Source organism: Melozone crissalis, unplaced genomic scaffold (assembly GCF_028551555.1).
Source record: "Melozone crissalis strain CALT ecotype California unplaced genomic scaffold, PUWL_Pcris_2 ptg000019l_1, whole genome shotgun sequence".
In the NCBI taxonomy this organism is placed as follows: domain Eukaryota; kingdom Metazoa; phylum Chordata; class Aves; order Passeriformes; family Passerellidae; genus Melozone; species Melozone crissalis.
The window spans coordinates 18,977,775-18,995,985 of NW_026535797.1; the positions used below are offsets into that span (position 1 = coordinate 18,977,775).

The 18,211-nt window shown below is 43.5% G+C and overlaps 1 protein-coding gene across 1 annotated transcript; it reads right to left on the reverse strand.

The window, feature by feature from the left end:
* Positions 1-2,009: 2,009 nt before the first annotated feature.
* On the reverse strand, positions 2,010-17,668 carry PKD2L1 (polycystin 2 like 1, transient receptor potential cation channel). Its single transcript, XM_054277159.1, has 15 exons — positions 17,374-17,668; positions 13,470-13,583; positions 11,989-12,116; positions 10,620-10,876; positions 9,542-9,766; positions 8,933-9,161; positions 8,398-8,568; positions 7,514-7,695; positions 6,400-6,520; positions 5,719-5,817; positions 4,876-4,997; positions 4,442-4,559; positions 4,073-4,209; positions 3,179-3,326; positions 2,010-2,195 (listed from the first exon to the last, which is right to left on the reverse strand). The coding sequence occupies exons 1-15, from the start codon at positions 17,666-17,668 to the stop codon at positions 2,010-2,012; spliced, it is 2,532 nt and encodes an 843-aa protein (XP_054133134.1).
* Between the last annotated feature and the right edge of the window lie 543 nt (positions 17,669-18,211).

Below are 18,211 nucleotides of genomic sequence, written 5' to 3' on the forward strand. Positions count from 1 at the left end.
TTGAGTCCATGGAAAAGGCAGACACTTTCAGACACCTCAAAAGAGCAGCCATTTTTTTTCTTGCTTTGCAATTATGCCTTGGTATACTTGTAGTCTACTCTGGAGCCAGGATCTAAAACAAGGTCTTACAAATTAATTTATAAGAACCTTCCTCTGTGCCTTTCAAATCACAGAAGACCTGATGAATTGACTACAAAGGGCTGTGTGCACTATTTGAGCCCATTATAGAGCACATAATTCCTCTGTTCAATCACAGTTTAGCATATGAATTTTCTGTTTAATTAAAATTTGGAGGGGGAAAAAAGCCTATTTTAGGAAGTTCTCCTGACAGGCTGTTTTCTTCTGAACAAGATAATAGCTTCAATGCAGAGAGGAGGAGGACGTAAGCAACACCATTGTTCTGTTTTCAGCCAGAAAAGCTAAAGGTAAGACATTTTGCTCAATTCTGAATTCAGTGGAACTGGGAATGAAGAAACATGGCAATATCTCACAGTCTTGTTCCCAACAGCAGGACCAGCTGATGATGGGAAGTGAATCATGAGACCCTGCAGTTCCTGCCTCCCCAGCTCCTGTTTGAAATCTAAGCTCCCTGTGGGTTGGGCGACAAGATCCTTCTCACAGCTCCTGCCGGGCCCTTGTAGTTGATTGACAGTCTGCTTCAATTTACCAAGACCATCTTGTGGCTGTGGCAGCCCTGAAACCTGGGCCATCTGAGGACAGGGCTCATCCTGAGGCCCTTCAGGTACTGCCAAAGAGGCTTTCCCCAGAATGCAGTGAACATCCATCTTACAAAAGGTGGCAATACAAGATGCCCCTGCACAAGGTCCCAGCTAAACCTGTCACTGCACAGCACACTAAACAGTGTAGCACAAATGAGAACTGTTAGCAGTGGTCTGGTACAGCTCACATTTCTATTGGCTTTAAGCCTCTGGACCCTATTTGGGGTTAACTGTGGCAGAATATCAGTCATTAAGGTATTTGAAACATATTTACAATGGCCCTGTAATAGCAGCAATAGCCTGCACCAATTACAAGGAAAAAGAGAAGCCTCAGCAAACAGAAAAATGCTTGGAAAAAAAGTATTTTGCATGTGGTAAAAAAACTGACACTCATTTTCACAATATTCTTCAATGCAAATCGTGTCAGCACTCAAAACTGCAAATTTGTTTCCTTCACAAAAACAAGAAGCATCAAACTTCATAAATGGGGTGCTAGTTTGCAAGGTGCAATTTAAGGAGTGTGAAAATAAATGACAGATTTCTTAGTGTCAACAGCTATGTTAGAAATCATATAACTAGAAGTTTGTTCCCTAACACTCAGACTTAGGCCTTCACCAACTGCTTCTCATTTTAGAATATTTCAGACCTCCCAATTACACTGGTGTCAACTCTTATTGTATCTTATTGTTATCCAGTTAAGCACCAGTAACCTCTTTCCTCAACACCTGAGCCTAAGGTACAGAGAGGGTTACCAAGGTAATCTGGAAACAAACTACAACGGAACAAAACTGGCTGTAACCAGGTAGAAAAAACTACATTTTTTCTTCCCATTTCACACTGGTGATTACATTCTGCTTTCTTTACATGACAGCCATATCTGTCTCCTGCAGACCATCGTGTGTTGGGAACAAGCTGCAACATGCTTATCTGGACACAAACGGTCAGAATTCTGGGCTCCCTACTTTTTGGGGAAGGCTAGATAGGCAATGTTGTGCCAACCTGTTCAGAGGCAGAAACCTAATACATCACCTAGTGCCAAATTTCACCTCTTCCTGACATATGGGTACAGGGGAGAAGGTGAGGGGGGACAGAAGTTCTAGCTCTGTGATGTCATACATCATTACACTGGAGAATAGCATCCCTGATTTTTCACATTAAGAATTCCTGGCAACAGTGGTGTCTGTGTCCAGCTCTCTGGATTATCCTAATAGTGGGAGAACAACTGACAGTGACTTGGTACCATGGTAGCCAGACTGGGAGCACTGGGCTGTTGAGCACTGCTATAACTGGCTAGAAGTTCTTGGGCACCTGAGACCCCAGCACACTTGACTTGGGCAAGATGTGATAGACCCCATTCTGGGAAGAGTTGCCACTCATGTTGTTTCTCTGTATGTGTTCCATTCCCCAACTTTCTGCTTCTTTTCCCAGCTGGTCTAGGCTCTGGGGGTGCAGCTCTTCCTGACTGGCTTCTTCCTCCTGTGAACAAGAAGAAAGTGTGACCTGCAATGTCAGCAAGCTACCAAGAAGTCTAGCAACACTGTAGGAAAGAGGCAAGGTGTGCATGATACTAAAATATCTTCCCACATTCTCTCAGAAATTAGAACAAGCCTGCCTATTAAAGATCCAGTACACTGATGAATGCACATTCAATCTTTAGACAAACAAGGAGAGATTCATCCCTTTTCATCCTTTATGAGCACCTTCACAGAAATGCTGTGGCACAGCAAATCTGCAAACAATCACTTGCATAAGATTTTGGGCATGTTCACAGGAGTAGGACCTCCCAAAGCACTCTTTCAGATGCAAAGGGATAGCAAGACTACTCTGCAAAAGGGAGACTTTTTTCTGACTCTGCTAGGTCACTTTGTGCTGTTTGGCTATTCTCATTGTTGAAGCCACAAAACCATGGGGTAGTGACATGGCTCCCACATGCCTTGCTGCCTTTGACTTTAAAGCTGAAGATCCAAAATACACTGGTTGACTCAATATGGGCACTCTTTGGCAAAAGTCAGTGTTATGCTATAAGCACACAGTTGGCCAATCTTCTACCACTCATGTGATAAATGATCCACAGGCAAGATGTTAAGATCACAGTCCACAACAGCCATGAGCTGCTCTTGCTGGAAAGGACAGTTTGATCATTTTAATGCCTGAAGATGAGCAGCTAGAAAGCAACTGACAATAGGCAAATTTTACCCACTCCCATAGAGTTGAGGCTGGCCTCAAAGGAGCCAGAAGATGTGTTTAAAGGTATTAGGGTTAATCGTGGGGACATGAAAGCAAGAGGCTTTATGTCATTTAGCTTAAACAGAAAAGGACTGATCGTACACCCTGCCCAAGCCTTTTTATCTGAAGTCAATGAAGATTGGAAAAGCAAAGATGATACCAGGCCCTTTCTCCCAGCAGAGCTAGTCACCCGATCTGAAGCTGGTTCAAATGCATGGTGGAGGGCTACCAACCTTGCTAACATCACCCAGTGGTTTGCCCAACAGATCCTTCTTCTTCAGCTCTTTTCTTTCTGGCACAGCAAGCTTGGTCACCACTGCATCAATCTTGTAGCCAATGCTGTTTATGGACTGTTCCAGCTGCAGCACACGATGCAGGAGGCTGAGGGAGACATGGAGAGCATTTGTAAGCTTTTTCCTGTGATGAGTCAAGGGATTTGCTGCAGGCATCTCCCAGAGACCTCAAATAGAAGTGCATGCTCCCAGATCACTGATTATGTCACCTACTGCTACACTGTGTTTTCATCTGTAATCAGTGGTTCTCTTTAGGATGGATCTAGACACAGCATAATTCCATTATTAAATATTGCACCTGCCTCTCCTTTGATATGGCCCTATGTGGTTTTCTCAGTGTTTCTCAGTAGCAGAATCAAGATATACTGATTCACTCTGCTGTGTTTATCCTGTGCTCCTCCTATGAAGAAAATAGCCAAGTGTTGCTCTTGGAACTGAAGGATAAAGGCCAACTAGGCTATAAATCAAGGATATTTATTGCTACAGGACATTCTGTAAAGGTACCAGCTTTCCCTCACCCAGTTATTTGGGCCACCTTCTGACCTGAAACATGCCAGCATATTGCCTGTGGCTAGATGACAGCTGAAGAGGTTAATCAAGAGGCAGAAAGCAAAATTCCTTAATTGAGTCTTTTACAGGAAGAAGTAAACTACATTACTAGGACAGTCCCAGGTATCTCCTGACCTGCTTATTTACACATGTGCAAGATAAAAGGGACAAGATCTTACTGAAACTGCTCAGCATCACTGTAAAGAGTTACATCAGGGAAGGAAGCAGCAGGAAATTGGACCCCTCATCTGCTGGGTGTTTAAACTACTGATAGCACAAACATACACTTGGAACTCTTCTTTGGAGACCCAGGTGGCCTTATTGCTGTGGTTATTCCTTGCTTCCATGTAGGTCAGATTCTCATCCAGGTTGTTGTCAGCATAGGATTTCCCCAAATTTTCAATCTCTGTATTCAGAGCAACCTGGAAAACAAAGAAACTCCTGCAAATATGGATACTAATTCTGTGGCTGGCTTTACTGTCAATGACACACGAGCTTCACAGGCAACAATACACTCAGCTGCGTGCAGGTGGAGTTGGAACTATATTTTAGTTGCCTGCTTAGTTCATACCATAAACCCAAAGATTCCCGAGGCCACTTTGAAGTGATGTCTGCCAAACAGAAATTTTTTTTTTCCTTGCCCATTTTTTTTACCCTTTTTGCCTCTAGGTCATGCTTCATCTGCTGTTGCTCCTCTTTGTCAAGGATGCGGTTGCCATCTTTGTCAAATCTGGAGAAAGCTGCTGTGATCTCATGGTCTGCATGGCCCAGTCTGCAAAAGAATAGAAAGAGAAAGCTCAAAGCATAGAATTATACAGTTAAGCTGTAACAGAGTGGGAATTTTGAAATCAGTGTATTGTTTCCTCCTGCCACTGATAAACCTAAACATCCCAAATGGGCAAGAGATAGTTATACAAACCTATTTAGAACAGGAAATTAAATATTTGAGGAAAGATAATTTTTGTTTAATCTTAAATTGCCCAGATCTGAGCTAATCGCTCTTCTTGTCTTGAAAAGCAGAAAATTTAAATTACCTGTATTACTAAAAGAAAGGACTAAGTGGACATCCCTCAAACTGACTCACTTACTCCTTCAAGCTGTTCTTGAAGTCTTCAAAGTCCAGTTGTGTTGTTCCATTCTGCAGGGCTTTCTGCACATCAGAAATCCGCTCTTTCTTCAGCTTCAGCCTCGTGAGTGTCCGGTTGTAGCTCTGTGACCAAAGCCACAGACACAGAATCATGCACACAGAACAGTGAAAAGTAGAGCGGAGTGGGCAGTGTGATACAGGTGAGCATATGCTAAGTAATAGCAGGAGTTTTCAAGCTCTCCACAAGCAAAAAATAAAGCACTGCAGTATAAACTTCATTTCCAAACTAGAATCACACCTTCAAAGTGACACTAACATGCTAATCTTCTGCTTTTCTCACCCCAGTTCTTCCTTTATCTGATTTCCCAACACATCAGCTCAAATACTATTCCTTGTAGAATATTGATCTCACAGCAGAATTGTGACCTTCCAGGAACTTTTCTGCAATTTGCCCATGGGACAGACAGATTTAACCTGCTAGAATTGTGCCACTGTAACAGGCTCAACTTAGCACAGCAGGACTTGCCATGTTATCAATCAAAGTACATTTTATGAAGGACTGAAAGAGCTTTGTCTACAGACCACACTGGGAAGAAAAGTCTCTCAGAAACACTACATCAAATAGCAGGATTCACCCAATACTTGCATTCTCATCTTCCCATTGCCAAAGGGTCTGGGAGCTTGATTTATCCCAGAAAGGAATTGCGACTCTTGTGCACACTAAGAAGGGGGATCTGGATTGGCAACCACTGTTTCTCTCTAGTAAATTCCACTTAGGTCAGGGACTTCCAAAAAATGCTTCATGATTTAGCTAGAAAGTAGCACAGCTTTCACTAGTCATCACCTGCTTCAAGATGTCAGAGAGCTGCAGCTCATCCTTCTGGCTCGAAAGCTCCTCCTTGACTTCTGAGTAGGTGTCATTGATGATGGCCAGGAACATGTTCTAGGAAAAGGGGAAGCAGTGAGATGAACATGCATGAGACATCCTGCCTGCTCCAGCAGCTGAAACAGCAAGAAACAGACACAGATGTGCAAGACTTAGTTAAACAAGGAGTTGTTTCCCTATGGGATATCTCTTGGGCAAATTAAAGAGGGTCAAGAAAAGGCCTACTTCAGCCACACCATGTTTTCTAAAGTTTTTGCAGTTAAAGCAGTGGCTGAAAGTACATTTGTTCCCACCTCAAATACTACCTTTGGTAGTTTCTCTTGCAAAATCTTAGGTTACATATGGACTTCTGACACTGAGTGTTTAACCTGGTTATTATGAACATTCCTCTGCATCCATTGCCTAGGAAGCCAGTCAGTTTCAGTTTTCACCTTAAGAGATGTTGGCCCTTAATCACCCTAAATAAGCAAATCCCCACTTGTAGTAACACATTCTTTACCTACTGTGGTCTATTTGCACTGCAAAGCTATTGTAACTGAAACTTCTTTTCTAAGCATTTTCACCTAACCCAGGGATTGTCAGGAGGGGTCTCTCAAACACTGCTTTCAATACAGGGACAAGGAGGACTTTGTTGCTTACCAGAAGCACAAAGAAAACAAAGAACACATAGGTGACAAAGTAAAGAGGCCCAAGCACCCTGTTGGCATTGTCAATGGAATTGTAGTCAAAATCACCAAGAATGATCCGAAACTGGGTGAAACTGGGGGAAAGAAAGAGCACAGGGTCACACAAAGGCATACACAAACAGTCCTGAGGTGAACCTGAACCTCCCTGCAGCCCAGATGGGCACAGGCACAAACCAGAGCAGGGTCTAAGTCACTCCAGAGTGGCAAGTTAAAGGCATCCATAGTATTTCAGGAGTGAAGCAAGCTGATCTGGTTAGAGCAAGAGGAAAATAAAACATGGTTTCCACACAAATTCAGGTAGTCCGAAGTGTGTTTTGGTATAAATAGGAGTCAAAACCAAAACAATCTGAATTTTCCTTGATTAAAGGCATTTGACTCAGTGAAGCCATCTCTTGCAAGAAAGTTGGTGAGACTCTGAAGAGCACTATCCAGACATTAGAACTGGATAGTGCTCTTCAACCTTTTGTAGTTCATAGCCCCTATAATGATGGGTGTTTAAGTGTATTGATCCCAAGCTTCCTCATCTCTGTTTTCTCTTGTAGACCCTTCAAAGGCAGGACTTGGATGCCCAGAGGTCTGTGGGACACAAGCTGAAAACCATTGCTGTAGCAGATACCTCCATTAACATTGCACATTACTTGAGCAGGCCCATGGACTGCAGGATTGTCTGAGATGGGATTTTAACTCACTTCCCCAACACTCCTTTCCTTCCACGTGTGCTCATGCACCCACCTCCATCTCAGATATATTGATCAGTATCTGTGGGATTTCTATGGAAATAGATATCCTTACCAATATCCACCATATCTCTTGTCCTTACTGATAAACACCAGACAAACAGAAATCTGCCTGTAGCCCTCAGTTTTCTTATTGTATTCTTTTGTCCATGAAGATGTCAGTCACAACCAGAAGGCTGTGAGCAACTTATTAACCCTTGTGGCTTTATTACAATGAGATACAACAGGTGTCTGATTGTCATTGAGATTTGCAACTGGGGGGAAGAGTGGAAAGCAGCTAAAATTATTTTGATAAAATTATGGAAACACAGTACTAGCTTACACACTTACATGCATTTAACAAAGGTACTGAAGTTTTCCACTTGTGTCCCAAAAAGAAGGTAACCCAGCTGGGCGTAGGCAAAGAAGACAATGAAGAACATGATGGCAAAGCCCAGGATGTCCTTAGCACAACGTGCCAGTGTGGAGGAGAGCTGGGTCATTGTTTTGTTAAAGCTAATGTACTTGAATATCTGCAGGATGGAAGAATGGGGACAAAGTTAGGCCAAACCATCAGCTAGGTCAGTCCCTCTCATGCATGCACATGCTTACTAAGACAAGAGGTTCACTACAGGACCAAAGTACTGAAGAGAAAAGTGGCTAGGGAATGGTGGCTTAGTCTTCAGGACAGTTATCCCAGGTGTGCCACCATCCTTATCTGGGTTCATAAACATATGACTTTGTTCCCTTTGTCAAAGGAAAATAAAAACAGCGACTGCTACAAGAACAAATCTCTTAAGGCCGATGAGGAGCCCCTTGGTGGCTTTCTGCCACACCAAGACGCTTTAGCTGAAATGCAAAGTCCATGTCAACAGATGAGTCATTTCCAGCTCTTGAATGATCATAATGGAAAAAAATATGGTTTGCAGATTATCCTCAAGAATGCCAAAACAGTATAGGATGTTACATGGTACTCAGCATTTTCTAAAACCACTTTTACACCACAGTGTCTGAACTCATATCCCTGACTGTTACTTCTGAATGACTGATCCCAGAATGAAGGGTGAAAAGTTGCCCAGATTAACTGCAAAACAGAGCATGTGACTTCAAGGAAAATTCTCTGTTCTATAGCTGTTACACTCATTTACTCAGAGGGATGGAAGAGACAACCCTCAAGCTATCCAGAAAGAGAGGCCTGACTGGAGACCTGGCACCTCCCAGATCCCCTACAGTACCTTGATCCAGGCAAAAAATAAGTTGACTGCATTCATATTGTTGTACTGGGTCTGCCAGAACGCCAGGAATTCAAAGTCTGCGTAGGTGTTGGGGTGCTCCAGCAGTTCTCCCAGCAGCCTGTTCACCTCAGTGGTACGAAAGATGTGAAACCCAATGGCAACAATGGAGAGCTGCAAAGAGGAAGAGGAGTAGTCTGCAGTAATCGCTGTTTCTGTGCTTTCCATGGAAATTAAATGTCACAGAACTCATTGCAATCCCACTTCAGAGCTTCAGTCTAGTGGTGGGCTATGAAAATATGGTCTTGATGTGCTGAATGATACCCTGACTTCAGTCTCTTGGGCATCTGTAAGAATTTTCTCCTAGCAGTTCTTCCAGACAGAAGAGCATGGTGTCCATTTACTCTGCTGTTCATTTTAGTATTAGAGCAAAACATGTGCCAGTTCTTATCTAGAATAATTTCCACTTTCCTTCATTTATTTTGGTTCTTACACACTCCTGCCATTCCTCCCCCAAAAAGTGAGCAAGGATCCTCACCAGAATGACAACCACATCCAGAATGTTCCAGATGCTGGTGAAGTACTTAAACTTGTGGATATGGAGCTCCAAAGCCTCTTCCACCACATAGTAGAAGATGAAGACACAGAATACAATTTCACAGGCAACAATGAAGAAGTCCCATGTGCTGACATATCGTATAAGCTTCACTGTCCGGATTTGCCAGGAGGGAATGGCACCACCAGTGGCTGGAAACTCAACCACTAACCTTGAAGGGGACAAGGAAACAATTTCAAACTAGGGGATGGAAGCTCAGAGATAATTTTGAGAGGAATCAAATTGAGCATGAACTATCCACCACACCATGAGTGGAAGCATTGTGTATGTGTTTGTGCAGCCATGTCTCTGCTGCTTCACTGCCTGTGATAGGAAAGGGTAAAAGGTGAAAAGAAGTGTGACTGGTTATTTCAGGAAGACCAAGACTTCTCACTAAACCATGCAAATTCTACTGACATCACTCAGCAGTAGTGGAGGGGTGGTCACTACCCCACTGGTGGACCATAATAAAATATTTGTATTTTGAGAAATAAATTGAGGCACTGAGGAAGATGCAAGAGGCTGAAGAATTTTCATCTGGACTCAGCTTACCTCAGAACACAGAACAGATTGATATTTGCATTATACACAGAGAAATCAATAAAGACAACTCGTGTTCCCCGATCCAGCCACAGTTTCTCCTTCAAGACCTGCAGGGCTTCAGCACTCTCTTCTCTGGTCATCTTGAGGTCTATGTAGTATCCTCCCCCACTGTAACTGGTTAGTCTTCCCCAGTGAGATGAACCACCCAGCTCCTCCTCAGAATGGTACCTCCACCTGCAACAGACAAGGCACAAAGAAAGGCTTCATCTGCCCAGGCTTGAATATGGCCTTGTGCCCTGGAAAAAAATATATCTTCAAGGGGCAGAGCAGTTTTCAATTGAAGCAATTGAAGAATTGGCACTTAATTCCTACTCCTGATCTGACCCTACGTAATACTGATAACCATTATGGTTAGTTTTCTGGTTTAGTGCTTCCCAACAGTGACACAACATGGTTTGCAATACTATGGAGGGAAAATGCTGAGGTTTGTTGGCTATATCAGTCTTGTTTTCATGGAGGTTATTCTCAGCATCTACTCTCTTACCTTCTACCACATCCTACACAGCCATCTGCTTAGAATGCTCTTGTACTCGTATTTCCTAATGAATAATAGCTTCTCATTCATGGATCAAGATTCACACAGAGAGAAGTGAGCAGAGATATTAAACTGCAGTTACCTCACATTATTATAGAGAAATAGGTTGTCAAGATGAAAGAATTGCACTCCCTTTTCTCTGGCTCCTGAAATCCCAGAGGAAAGCAAATAGTAACTTGCCAGCTAAATGCCAGCTTGCCATTTAATGGATCTGGTCCCAAAGGTCTTCATTTATTCTCACTCTCTTAAAAATAGGCAACAATTTCTTCCTATATTCCCACTGTATTTTTTCATGGCTTTCCCAACATGAAAACTCATTCTATTGTACTTCCCCCAAAAAGACACTAGACATTATTGATAGACAAAAAGGAATTTCTGCCTCTGACTGCAAGGGTAATTCCAGCCTTATGTGAGAAACTCACCCCCGGCGTCCTGCAGCTCAGCAGTTCTTATTTGAACGAGAAGAGACTCGTTTGGATTAGATGTACTTACGCCGTTCCATTGAGGAGCCCAAAGGAGACCCTTTCCTCCTTGTCTTCAGAGTATACATCATAGCAGCCAGAGATTTCCTCCTTGAAGTCATCGTGGACCACACAGGAGTTGTTCTTCACTTTCAGCTGCCTCATGCGTGGGACACCCAGCAGCAGGTTCTCGTAATAGATGTATGACTGCGTGCTGTGCGCCGCCAGCGACTCGTTGTTGTACCACTTGGTCCAGTACAGGTTGTCCAGCAGGGGACCCTGTGCATACTGCAAAGGAGGCAGAGAACAACTCCTTTGTAGCTCACACATTCTCTTAGTCTGGGATTGAGGTAGTGAGACCTGACCCACCACTCTCTGGTCCCCAAGATGGAAAGTAGCCAAAGTTTGTGTTGCGTGTACATTAACGAGAAGAAAGACCAGGGCTGGTGGTAGAGGAGGGATGCTGGGCAGCAGGGTCATCATTGGTTTCTCACAGGCCTGTAATGTGTCTGTGGCACCTTCTGTGCCTAATGAAGAGACAAAAGCCCTACAAGTCTCATTGTCTCTTCTACTTCAGTCAGCACAAGTCTCAAGGAACTGCCTTGGCACAAGTTGTGAATGATGAAAAGTGCGTGTGCCAGTGTCCTGGAAACAGTGGTGGGGAAACAATAGGGCCATTGTTGGCTGGAGTGTTTTAATGTGACAGAAAAAGGCAACTCTAATTGACAAATAACTTCTGGCTGTCAGAGATAAGTGGTTGCAATACCTCAATGGCCTTCACTGAGGCTCTTGTTATTCTTTCACCCATTCTTTCACAGAAATATGTTAGAACCCAGATGTTTGTCCCCTTCATTCTCTTTGATAAAAGTCACTGCAAATTTTAATCCAGCTTCTTCCTAAAGAATCTATAGATTAGACAAGCCCAGGCATGAATTACAGGCAGGTTAATTTTGATGTTCTCAAAATATCATGAAAATGGACATGGCCTATTACTAAGACACCAGCTTGAAGACATTGAACTCTAGGATTCAAATCCACTTGTGTCACAAGGAAATCTGAAGTAAATCCCTTGGCTTCTCTAGACCAGTACTTCCTATCTGTGCAATATCACCAAAATTATTTTTTTTATGTCCTGCCTGTTTTACTGAGAAATGGACTCTTCTGGGCACACACAAATCTTAGCCTAGCCAGTATTCTGGACACAGTGCTCAGGGATACACTATACTTGAAATGAGTTAATATTTTGAATGCAAATGTTATTGTGACTATTGCTAGTAGCTGGCAAAAGCTTGTGGCAGCAAAACGTCTGCTGAAATCACTAGATAGTACTTCAGAGGGAACTGAATATCCCAGTCCAGCTGAGCTTCAGGGTTCCCATGGCAGGCCAGATTGGTACTCACCACCCAGAAGTCAGCCATGCTGCTGATGGACTGGAAGGAGACACGGCCATCTGTAGAGGTCTGCAGGAAGAGCTCAGACATCACTTTGGTGTAGTAATAGGCATTGGAACTTGTCATTCCATATGTCACTAAGAGAACAAGAGGAGGGTCCTTTCTTATACCTGAATACTGGCACCTGATATACCTGCATTTATATATTCACTTTCTGTGTACCTTATATTTTCACAGGTAAGCTGAACAAGACACAGGAGAATAAATTTTAGGGCTTTCTGCTTTCTTAGAGATTTACAACCTTATCTGCTCTGTGTTGCAGAGTTTAAATTGTCAGACTGACCAAATGTAAGAGTTAAGTTGTAAGAGAAGACCATTGGAGGATACAACTGAACATTCTGGATAACAGTTTTTGTTCCCAGACAGAATTTCTGAGGGAAATTTTATTTCTCAGAACAAAGTCCATGACCTGTATTTTGAATTTCTGATGTGAAGTCATGAAGGCACAAAGACCATCTTATTTTCCCAAGTGAAAAGCTCCAGGTAAGTTTTCATCTACCAAGAAACCCCAAGAGGAGCAGGCTCTAACTTCCACAAACATGTTGTTTCAACTCTCCAGTGCTCCTTCCTTCAGGAAAACATCCATCATGGTGATCACTAAGAACATGTCCTACTCTTGAAAGGACACCAGGAGAATAAAGCACCTGACATTCAAGACACAAGCCCCCACACCTCGTGGATGAGTCAGTGTATGACAACACGTACGTCTGTGTGCGACAACGCGTACGTCCCTGTGCGTGTCTTGGTTCTTTAGGAAGAGTGACTGAAGCACTGTCTCCCTGGCACAGCATGATAGTAACTTAGGGTGGTATTGTCTGTCCATCTCTCCTGCTGTTGGGCCCATGAAATATAACCCTCCTCACTGTCCCATGCCACAGGTGCTCACTGGTGATAAGGAATGAACCTTAGCAGAGCCAAACAGCCATTGTCCTACTGACACAAAGTCCATATTAGCATTGCCATTCACTACAGGAACACATTACACTCACTCAATAACAACAGGGTGAGCTGTCATCTGCTTTATCGCCTCAGCCACCCATCCAGTCTCAGAGGGGAAAATCTCCCTGAATTGTCTTTGCTACCAGCAAGTTTCTAGAGCTACTCTCTGGGGGTTGAGCATTTGCTGAGAAACTGAGAAAAGACCTTGGGCAGATTCTCCTAGGACTGTGGAATTAGTGGCTAGAACTGATTATGCCAATCAGAAAGCACTGCTTAAGTCTAACCAGCATCAGTTAGCACGGGTCAGTAATTTTACTTCTCTGTGCAGCATCAATTCTGTAAGTTAATGACAACTTCTTGCTGCTGTGAGCACCCATACAATAAATGTGTAACATTTACAGCAGAGCAAGGAAGACTAGTAATAAAATCTCACATTATTCCCCTCATGCTGCACACAGAAATGGTGCCTATGAGATATGACAGCTACTTACAGAGACAGATGTCCACCAAGAACATAACATAGACCAGCAGTTCTCGCAGGGTGGTCTTCACATACAGCTCCCTGTTTTCAGCTGTGTTCTCAGTCAGCGTAGTGCCCCACAGACCTGTTGGATATAAAGAAGGAACTGTAGAATTTTTCATGGCCATTCTCAACAGCCATGTGAGGAGCTGTAGTCCTGTTCCAAAAAAGCACAGTTGGGAGTTGAAGTTTTGTGGCTTTTTGAGGCCAAGTCACTTTTCATTTCAAAACCTGACTAAAAACATTTGCTAAATACCCCTAAGAAGAACCATTTCAGCATGCATAAAAGATTTTTAGCTAACCAACACTGAAATATACTGGATTTTTATTTTGCTAAATCACTATTTAGTTTTATGTTTCTTCTGTTTTCAGTTCATTATAGCCTGATCTTTTCCTGACTGTGTTTCAGCTTACTCTTTGCAGAAGTTCAGTCTTTGTCACAAATGCTCTTGAAACCATAATATTTCATCTCAGTCACCCATGTGCCAACAGCTGACTTTCTGAGAGGTCTTTCATTGCAGAACTGCATCTGGTGTTAGCTTTACAACTATTACTCCTTTTATTGTATACTGAACCATTAGGCTCCAAATATTTGTCTCTTGATTACCTAAAAACCTTTGCAGTTTTCTTATTGGTCATAAAACTCAATCAAATAACACAACTCAGTATTTTCAGCACAACATTTAGAGCCAAGTTATCTTCAGGACATCTAACAATGGAGCTTAGCTGAATCCAATGCACTAATTGCACCAGCTAAAGATCCTATTTCTTCACACAACTCATTAAATGTCACCAGGGTCGTCAATAAGACAGAAATGCTTCCTTTAAAAGAAGCCTTGATATTTTGTGTTTGATGAACCACCTAATACCATTAGTGTATTTGCTTGTTCTTTTTGTAATGGCTTTCTGTTGTGATTTCTGGAATGCTCCTGAAGTTGAAAGGCATAAGAACTTTCAATTGAAAGCCTGGTGATGAAAGCCTTGTCAATAATTGCCATGGTCTTGCTGCTTTTTGCAGCTCCTAGAGAGCTCAGCCTTGATTCCTATCCCCAGTGGGATGAAACAACCTTCTTCCTGCAAACCAGGATCAAAGCTGATCAAAGGCCCCACACTTGAAGTCATCTCCGGCAGATACAAACTTCTTTTTTGTCTGGAGTAAGCAAAAGTGTTCTAGTGGTCTGTGTGCATTTATCCTGTCATTTTGATAGCTCTTTGGCATCTCAAGAGATTAGACAGTTTTCTGCACCATTAACTACCGTAGTGACCATAGTGATGTTGCAGCATCTGCCATCACATCTGGACAGACAAACCAGGAGCCTGTTCTGGACAATCCAGACCAGCAACAGAAATGACAGCCTGGAGATGATCTGGACTAACTCCTGAGGAGGAGAAAGTATCATGTGATCTACAGGAATCTTCACAATGGACAAAAATCACTTTTAAATTACTACCTTCATCCTTAGATATGACTACACCACAATCTTTTAAGAGGTTTGTTTGGGATTTTTTCCATAAGCAGGAAACCCCTACTATCCATATGTTTGGAGCAAATGCACAGGCTTTCTTTACTTTTAGAACAGTAGTGTACGGAAGGAACACCCAAATTCAAGAAGACTCTAATATCCTTGAGAACTTGGTTCAGACTCTTGCCCAAAATGATACCTGGAGGACCATGAGGCTGCTCCAGTCCTTCCAGATTGCGTTAGTTGTAATACTGCATCAGCTGAGGTTTATTTTCAGCTATGTCTTTAGGAAACATGCCAGGGAGATCTATCACCTCATACATGAAGCATGTCCCCATCTGTGTCTCCTTTGGCACCACCTACCCCCTTGGGGATGCAGCTATTTTGGACATGACATTTGGAGTAGAAGGACTCAAGGCTAGAAGGTATCCAGTCTTCCTTATGGCACCTTGAATGACCACCCAGAACCCACATGTCTGAGCAAAGAAAAAATAACAGAACCTAGAAAACAGGCTATGAATGCAATCCATTTATAAGTCTCACCTTCCTGATAGTTAATGATAGTTAACAAGTAACTGATAAGAATTACTGGCAACACCTACATTATCACCAGACTTGTAACCCAGGTGAGTGACTAGCTCACGATCTCAGGTACAGCTGGAGATCCTCTTCCAAAGGCAGTGGGAAGTTGGGTACTCCTCATCAACCACCATACACCCAGATACCCAGCCACGTCTGCCCATGGGCTGGCCATGAACCAGCAGAGGTGGCAGGAGGCAGGCAGGAACCAGGACACAGAGCTGCTTGGACACTGCTTAGAGAGGAACAGTCCTGAGCAGTGGCACCAGGTGCAGCAGCTACTCACTACTAACCCAGCACAGTAACTGATGAGGACAAGAAAAAAGCTTAATAATCCAACTATTGCCTCTAGCTATGGACATGTAATCCCAGGAAATGGTTTTTAAGCAAAAAACCCAACCTCTTAAACTCTCATTGTTTAACTAACTTATATGTACTACTTCTATTTTCCGTGTGAGACACCAAGGTGATTAAATGGAAAGAGAAAAGCCAGCAATGGAGAGGCAATGAAAAATGATGAGCACCTAGTAAAGATGCAAAGGAAGGAAGCAAATCCTTCAAGGAAAAAGGATTTGAGGCTCAAAGAGACCTTTGGTCTGTCTGCACTGGCCTTTGGATTCCCAGCTTTGGTATTTCCTTCAGCCCTATTTACCACCCTTAGTGTCAGGACACGCTGCTGCAACAGTCAGAAGAAGAAAATGATGTGGTATCTTGACAGTTACCATCATTTGCATGCTCCAAATTCAACTCTGGCAGATCACAAATGGAAATTTGATGTTAAAGTATGGATATGGTTTTCCATTTTAAGTCTCAAACAATGCCTAGAAGAAAGCATTTCAGAATAAACCAGGTAAATGATACACTGCCTAAGAGTAATCTGTAATTAGCTACCAAACCCACTCAGCACTCTTCCTTGGCCAGGAGAAAAGTCTAAAGCCTCTGTTCTGAATTCCACGTGAAATAGTAGTGTTAGACTGTAATGGCAATGGCAAAAGCATTGATCACAGAGGGGCTGTGCAATTCAGGACCAAACTGTACTGTTATTCACCCACTCATGCTGTTAGAGGGTATGGCTCTGAGAGGGGTTCTTACCTTCCAAGTGAGAAAAAAAAAAAGACACATTGGCAAGAAATTTTTTTCTTTGCTTTATCTTTCCTGTTTTTAAAATATTGTGATTTTATGCCTTCTATAAGAAACTGTTCAAATAATGCCCTTACCCAGGACTGTATTCTGACAGGAGACTTATCTTGCCCCCAGGGTTTTGTTTGCCTCTGAATAAGCCTACATAATATTTTATTCCCCTTTGTCTTTTAAACTGGAAAACAGCACCTCTTTCAGCTATCTTCAAGCAAAACATTATTTGACACATTGCTGTAATCCCCTACATTTCAGTCCTGACAGTGCTAGATTTTCTCTGGTAGATAGGGCTATAAGTTCTTATGCTACTGTAGCACAGGGGCCAATACCATTCTATCTAGAAAATACACACAGAGACAGAATAGTCTCACCACCACAGTGATGGCTTCTGGGGATTCAGAGCACCTAAGATCTGCCAACAGATTCACTGCATGACCTTGAGCATGAGACCCACTAAGTCTCTTATCTTATGGTAAAGGTAAGAGGACAGACCATGAAGCTACAGCGAGGCACACAGACCAATGATGCTCCTTCAGGTCAGCCAAATATGATCTCTGGAGTAATGCTACTGCATGTTGAACAGGTCCCTGGGCTACACAGACACTATGAGGTTTTTGCCATCTGCATCCCTTCTCTTCCTCCCCTCACCATTGCTCTGAGGGCTAATAAGTCCCTTCTAATGTGATAGAGATTTACCTCGGATGCCTCGGAAGATGTAGAAGCAGCACTTGAGGAAAGGACTTGTCTTCCCATTCACAGATTTGCTCTGTTCTTCCTGGTAGGGCAGCGCATCCCCAACCTCTTCAAAATTCTCGTAGGGATCCTCCAGGACAGGTTTGGGGTTGTAGATGGTTTGAATTTTCAAGGAGGTAGAGGGAGAGCCGTTGTAAACAGGATTGTCCCAAGCTTTCTTCCCCACTGTCTCCAGTTCATGCACCTCCGATACTTTAAAGTGGCTCTCAGCTCTGTTCTTTAGGTGAGACATATTCATGACTACTCACTGCCAGCAGAAGTACTTTTTAGCTGGAATTGTGACGATTGCCTGCCCAGGCTGGAATTAAAAGTTAGCAGAGAGATAATCAGTGCCAAACAGCTTGTCTGCCTCAGCAGCCAGGAGAGGGCACACCAGCAGCTCCCCACAGACAGTAAGCATCCTCTCTTTCTTTTATATCAGCTCAGCTGGTGACACCGACCAGAGGGGTGGCACTGCCCCTTGTTAGGAACCACCGTCAGCCCTATTATCCCAGTCGCCCTGGGAACACCGGCAGGTCCAGGAGTCCTTCCCTGCTTCACAGCGGCAATGACAGAGGCAGATGCCGCCGTGAGAAGAGGAGGCAGCGGGGAGCGAGGAGCGCTCCGGGTCAGTTCGGGGCACCCGTGAGACCGGGCCCGCTCCGCTCGGGGCGGCGGGACCCGCGCCTGCAGCCAAGGGACAAAGGGCAGAACCTCCCCGTGCGGCAGGGCCCGGGGCGCAGGCGGCACAGCATCCTCTTCCTTGCGGATTGCAAAAGCAGGGGTGAAACGCGGGAGTAGC

Bases quoted from the DNA above. Each gene is read 5' to 3' on its own strand.
- PKD2L1 (XM_054277159.1), bottom strand. From the start codon at position 17,668: ATGAATATGTCTCACCTAAAGAACAGAGCTGAGAGCCACTTTAAAGTA. The intron at 10,877-11,988 runs GTGAGTACCAAT...CCTCCTTTGCAG, and splicing joins GCATGGCTGACTTCTGGGTG to TATGCACAGGGTCCCCTGCT. The intron at 3,327-4,072 runs GTATGTTTGTGC...TGTCTCCCTCAG, and splicing joins TCCAAAGAAGAGTTCCAAGT to CCTCCTGCATCGTGTGCTGC.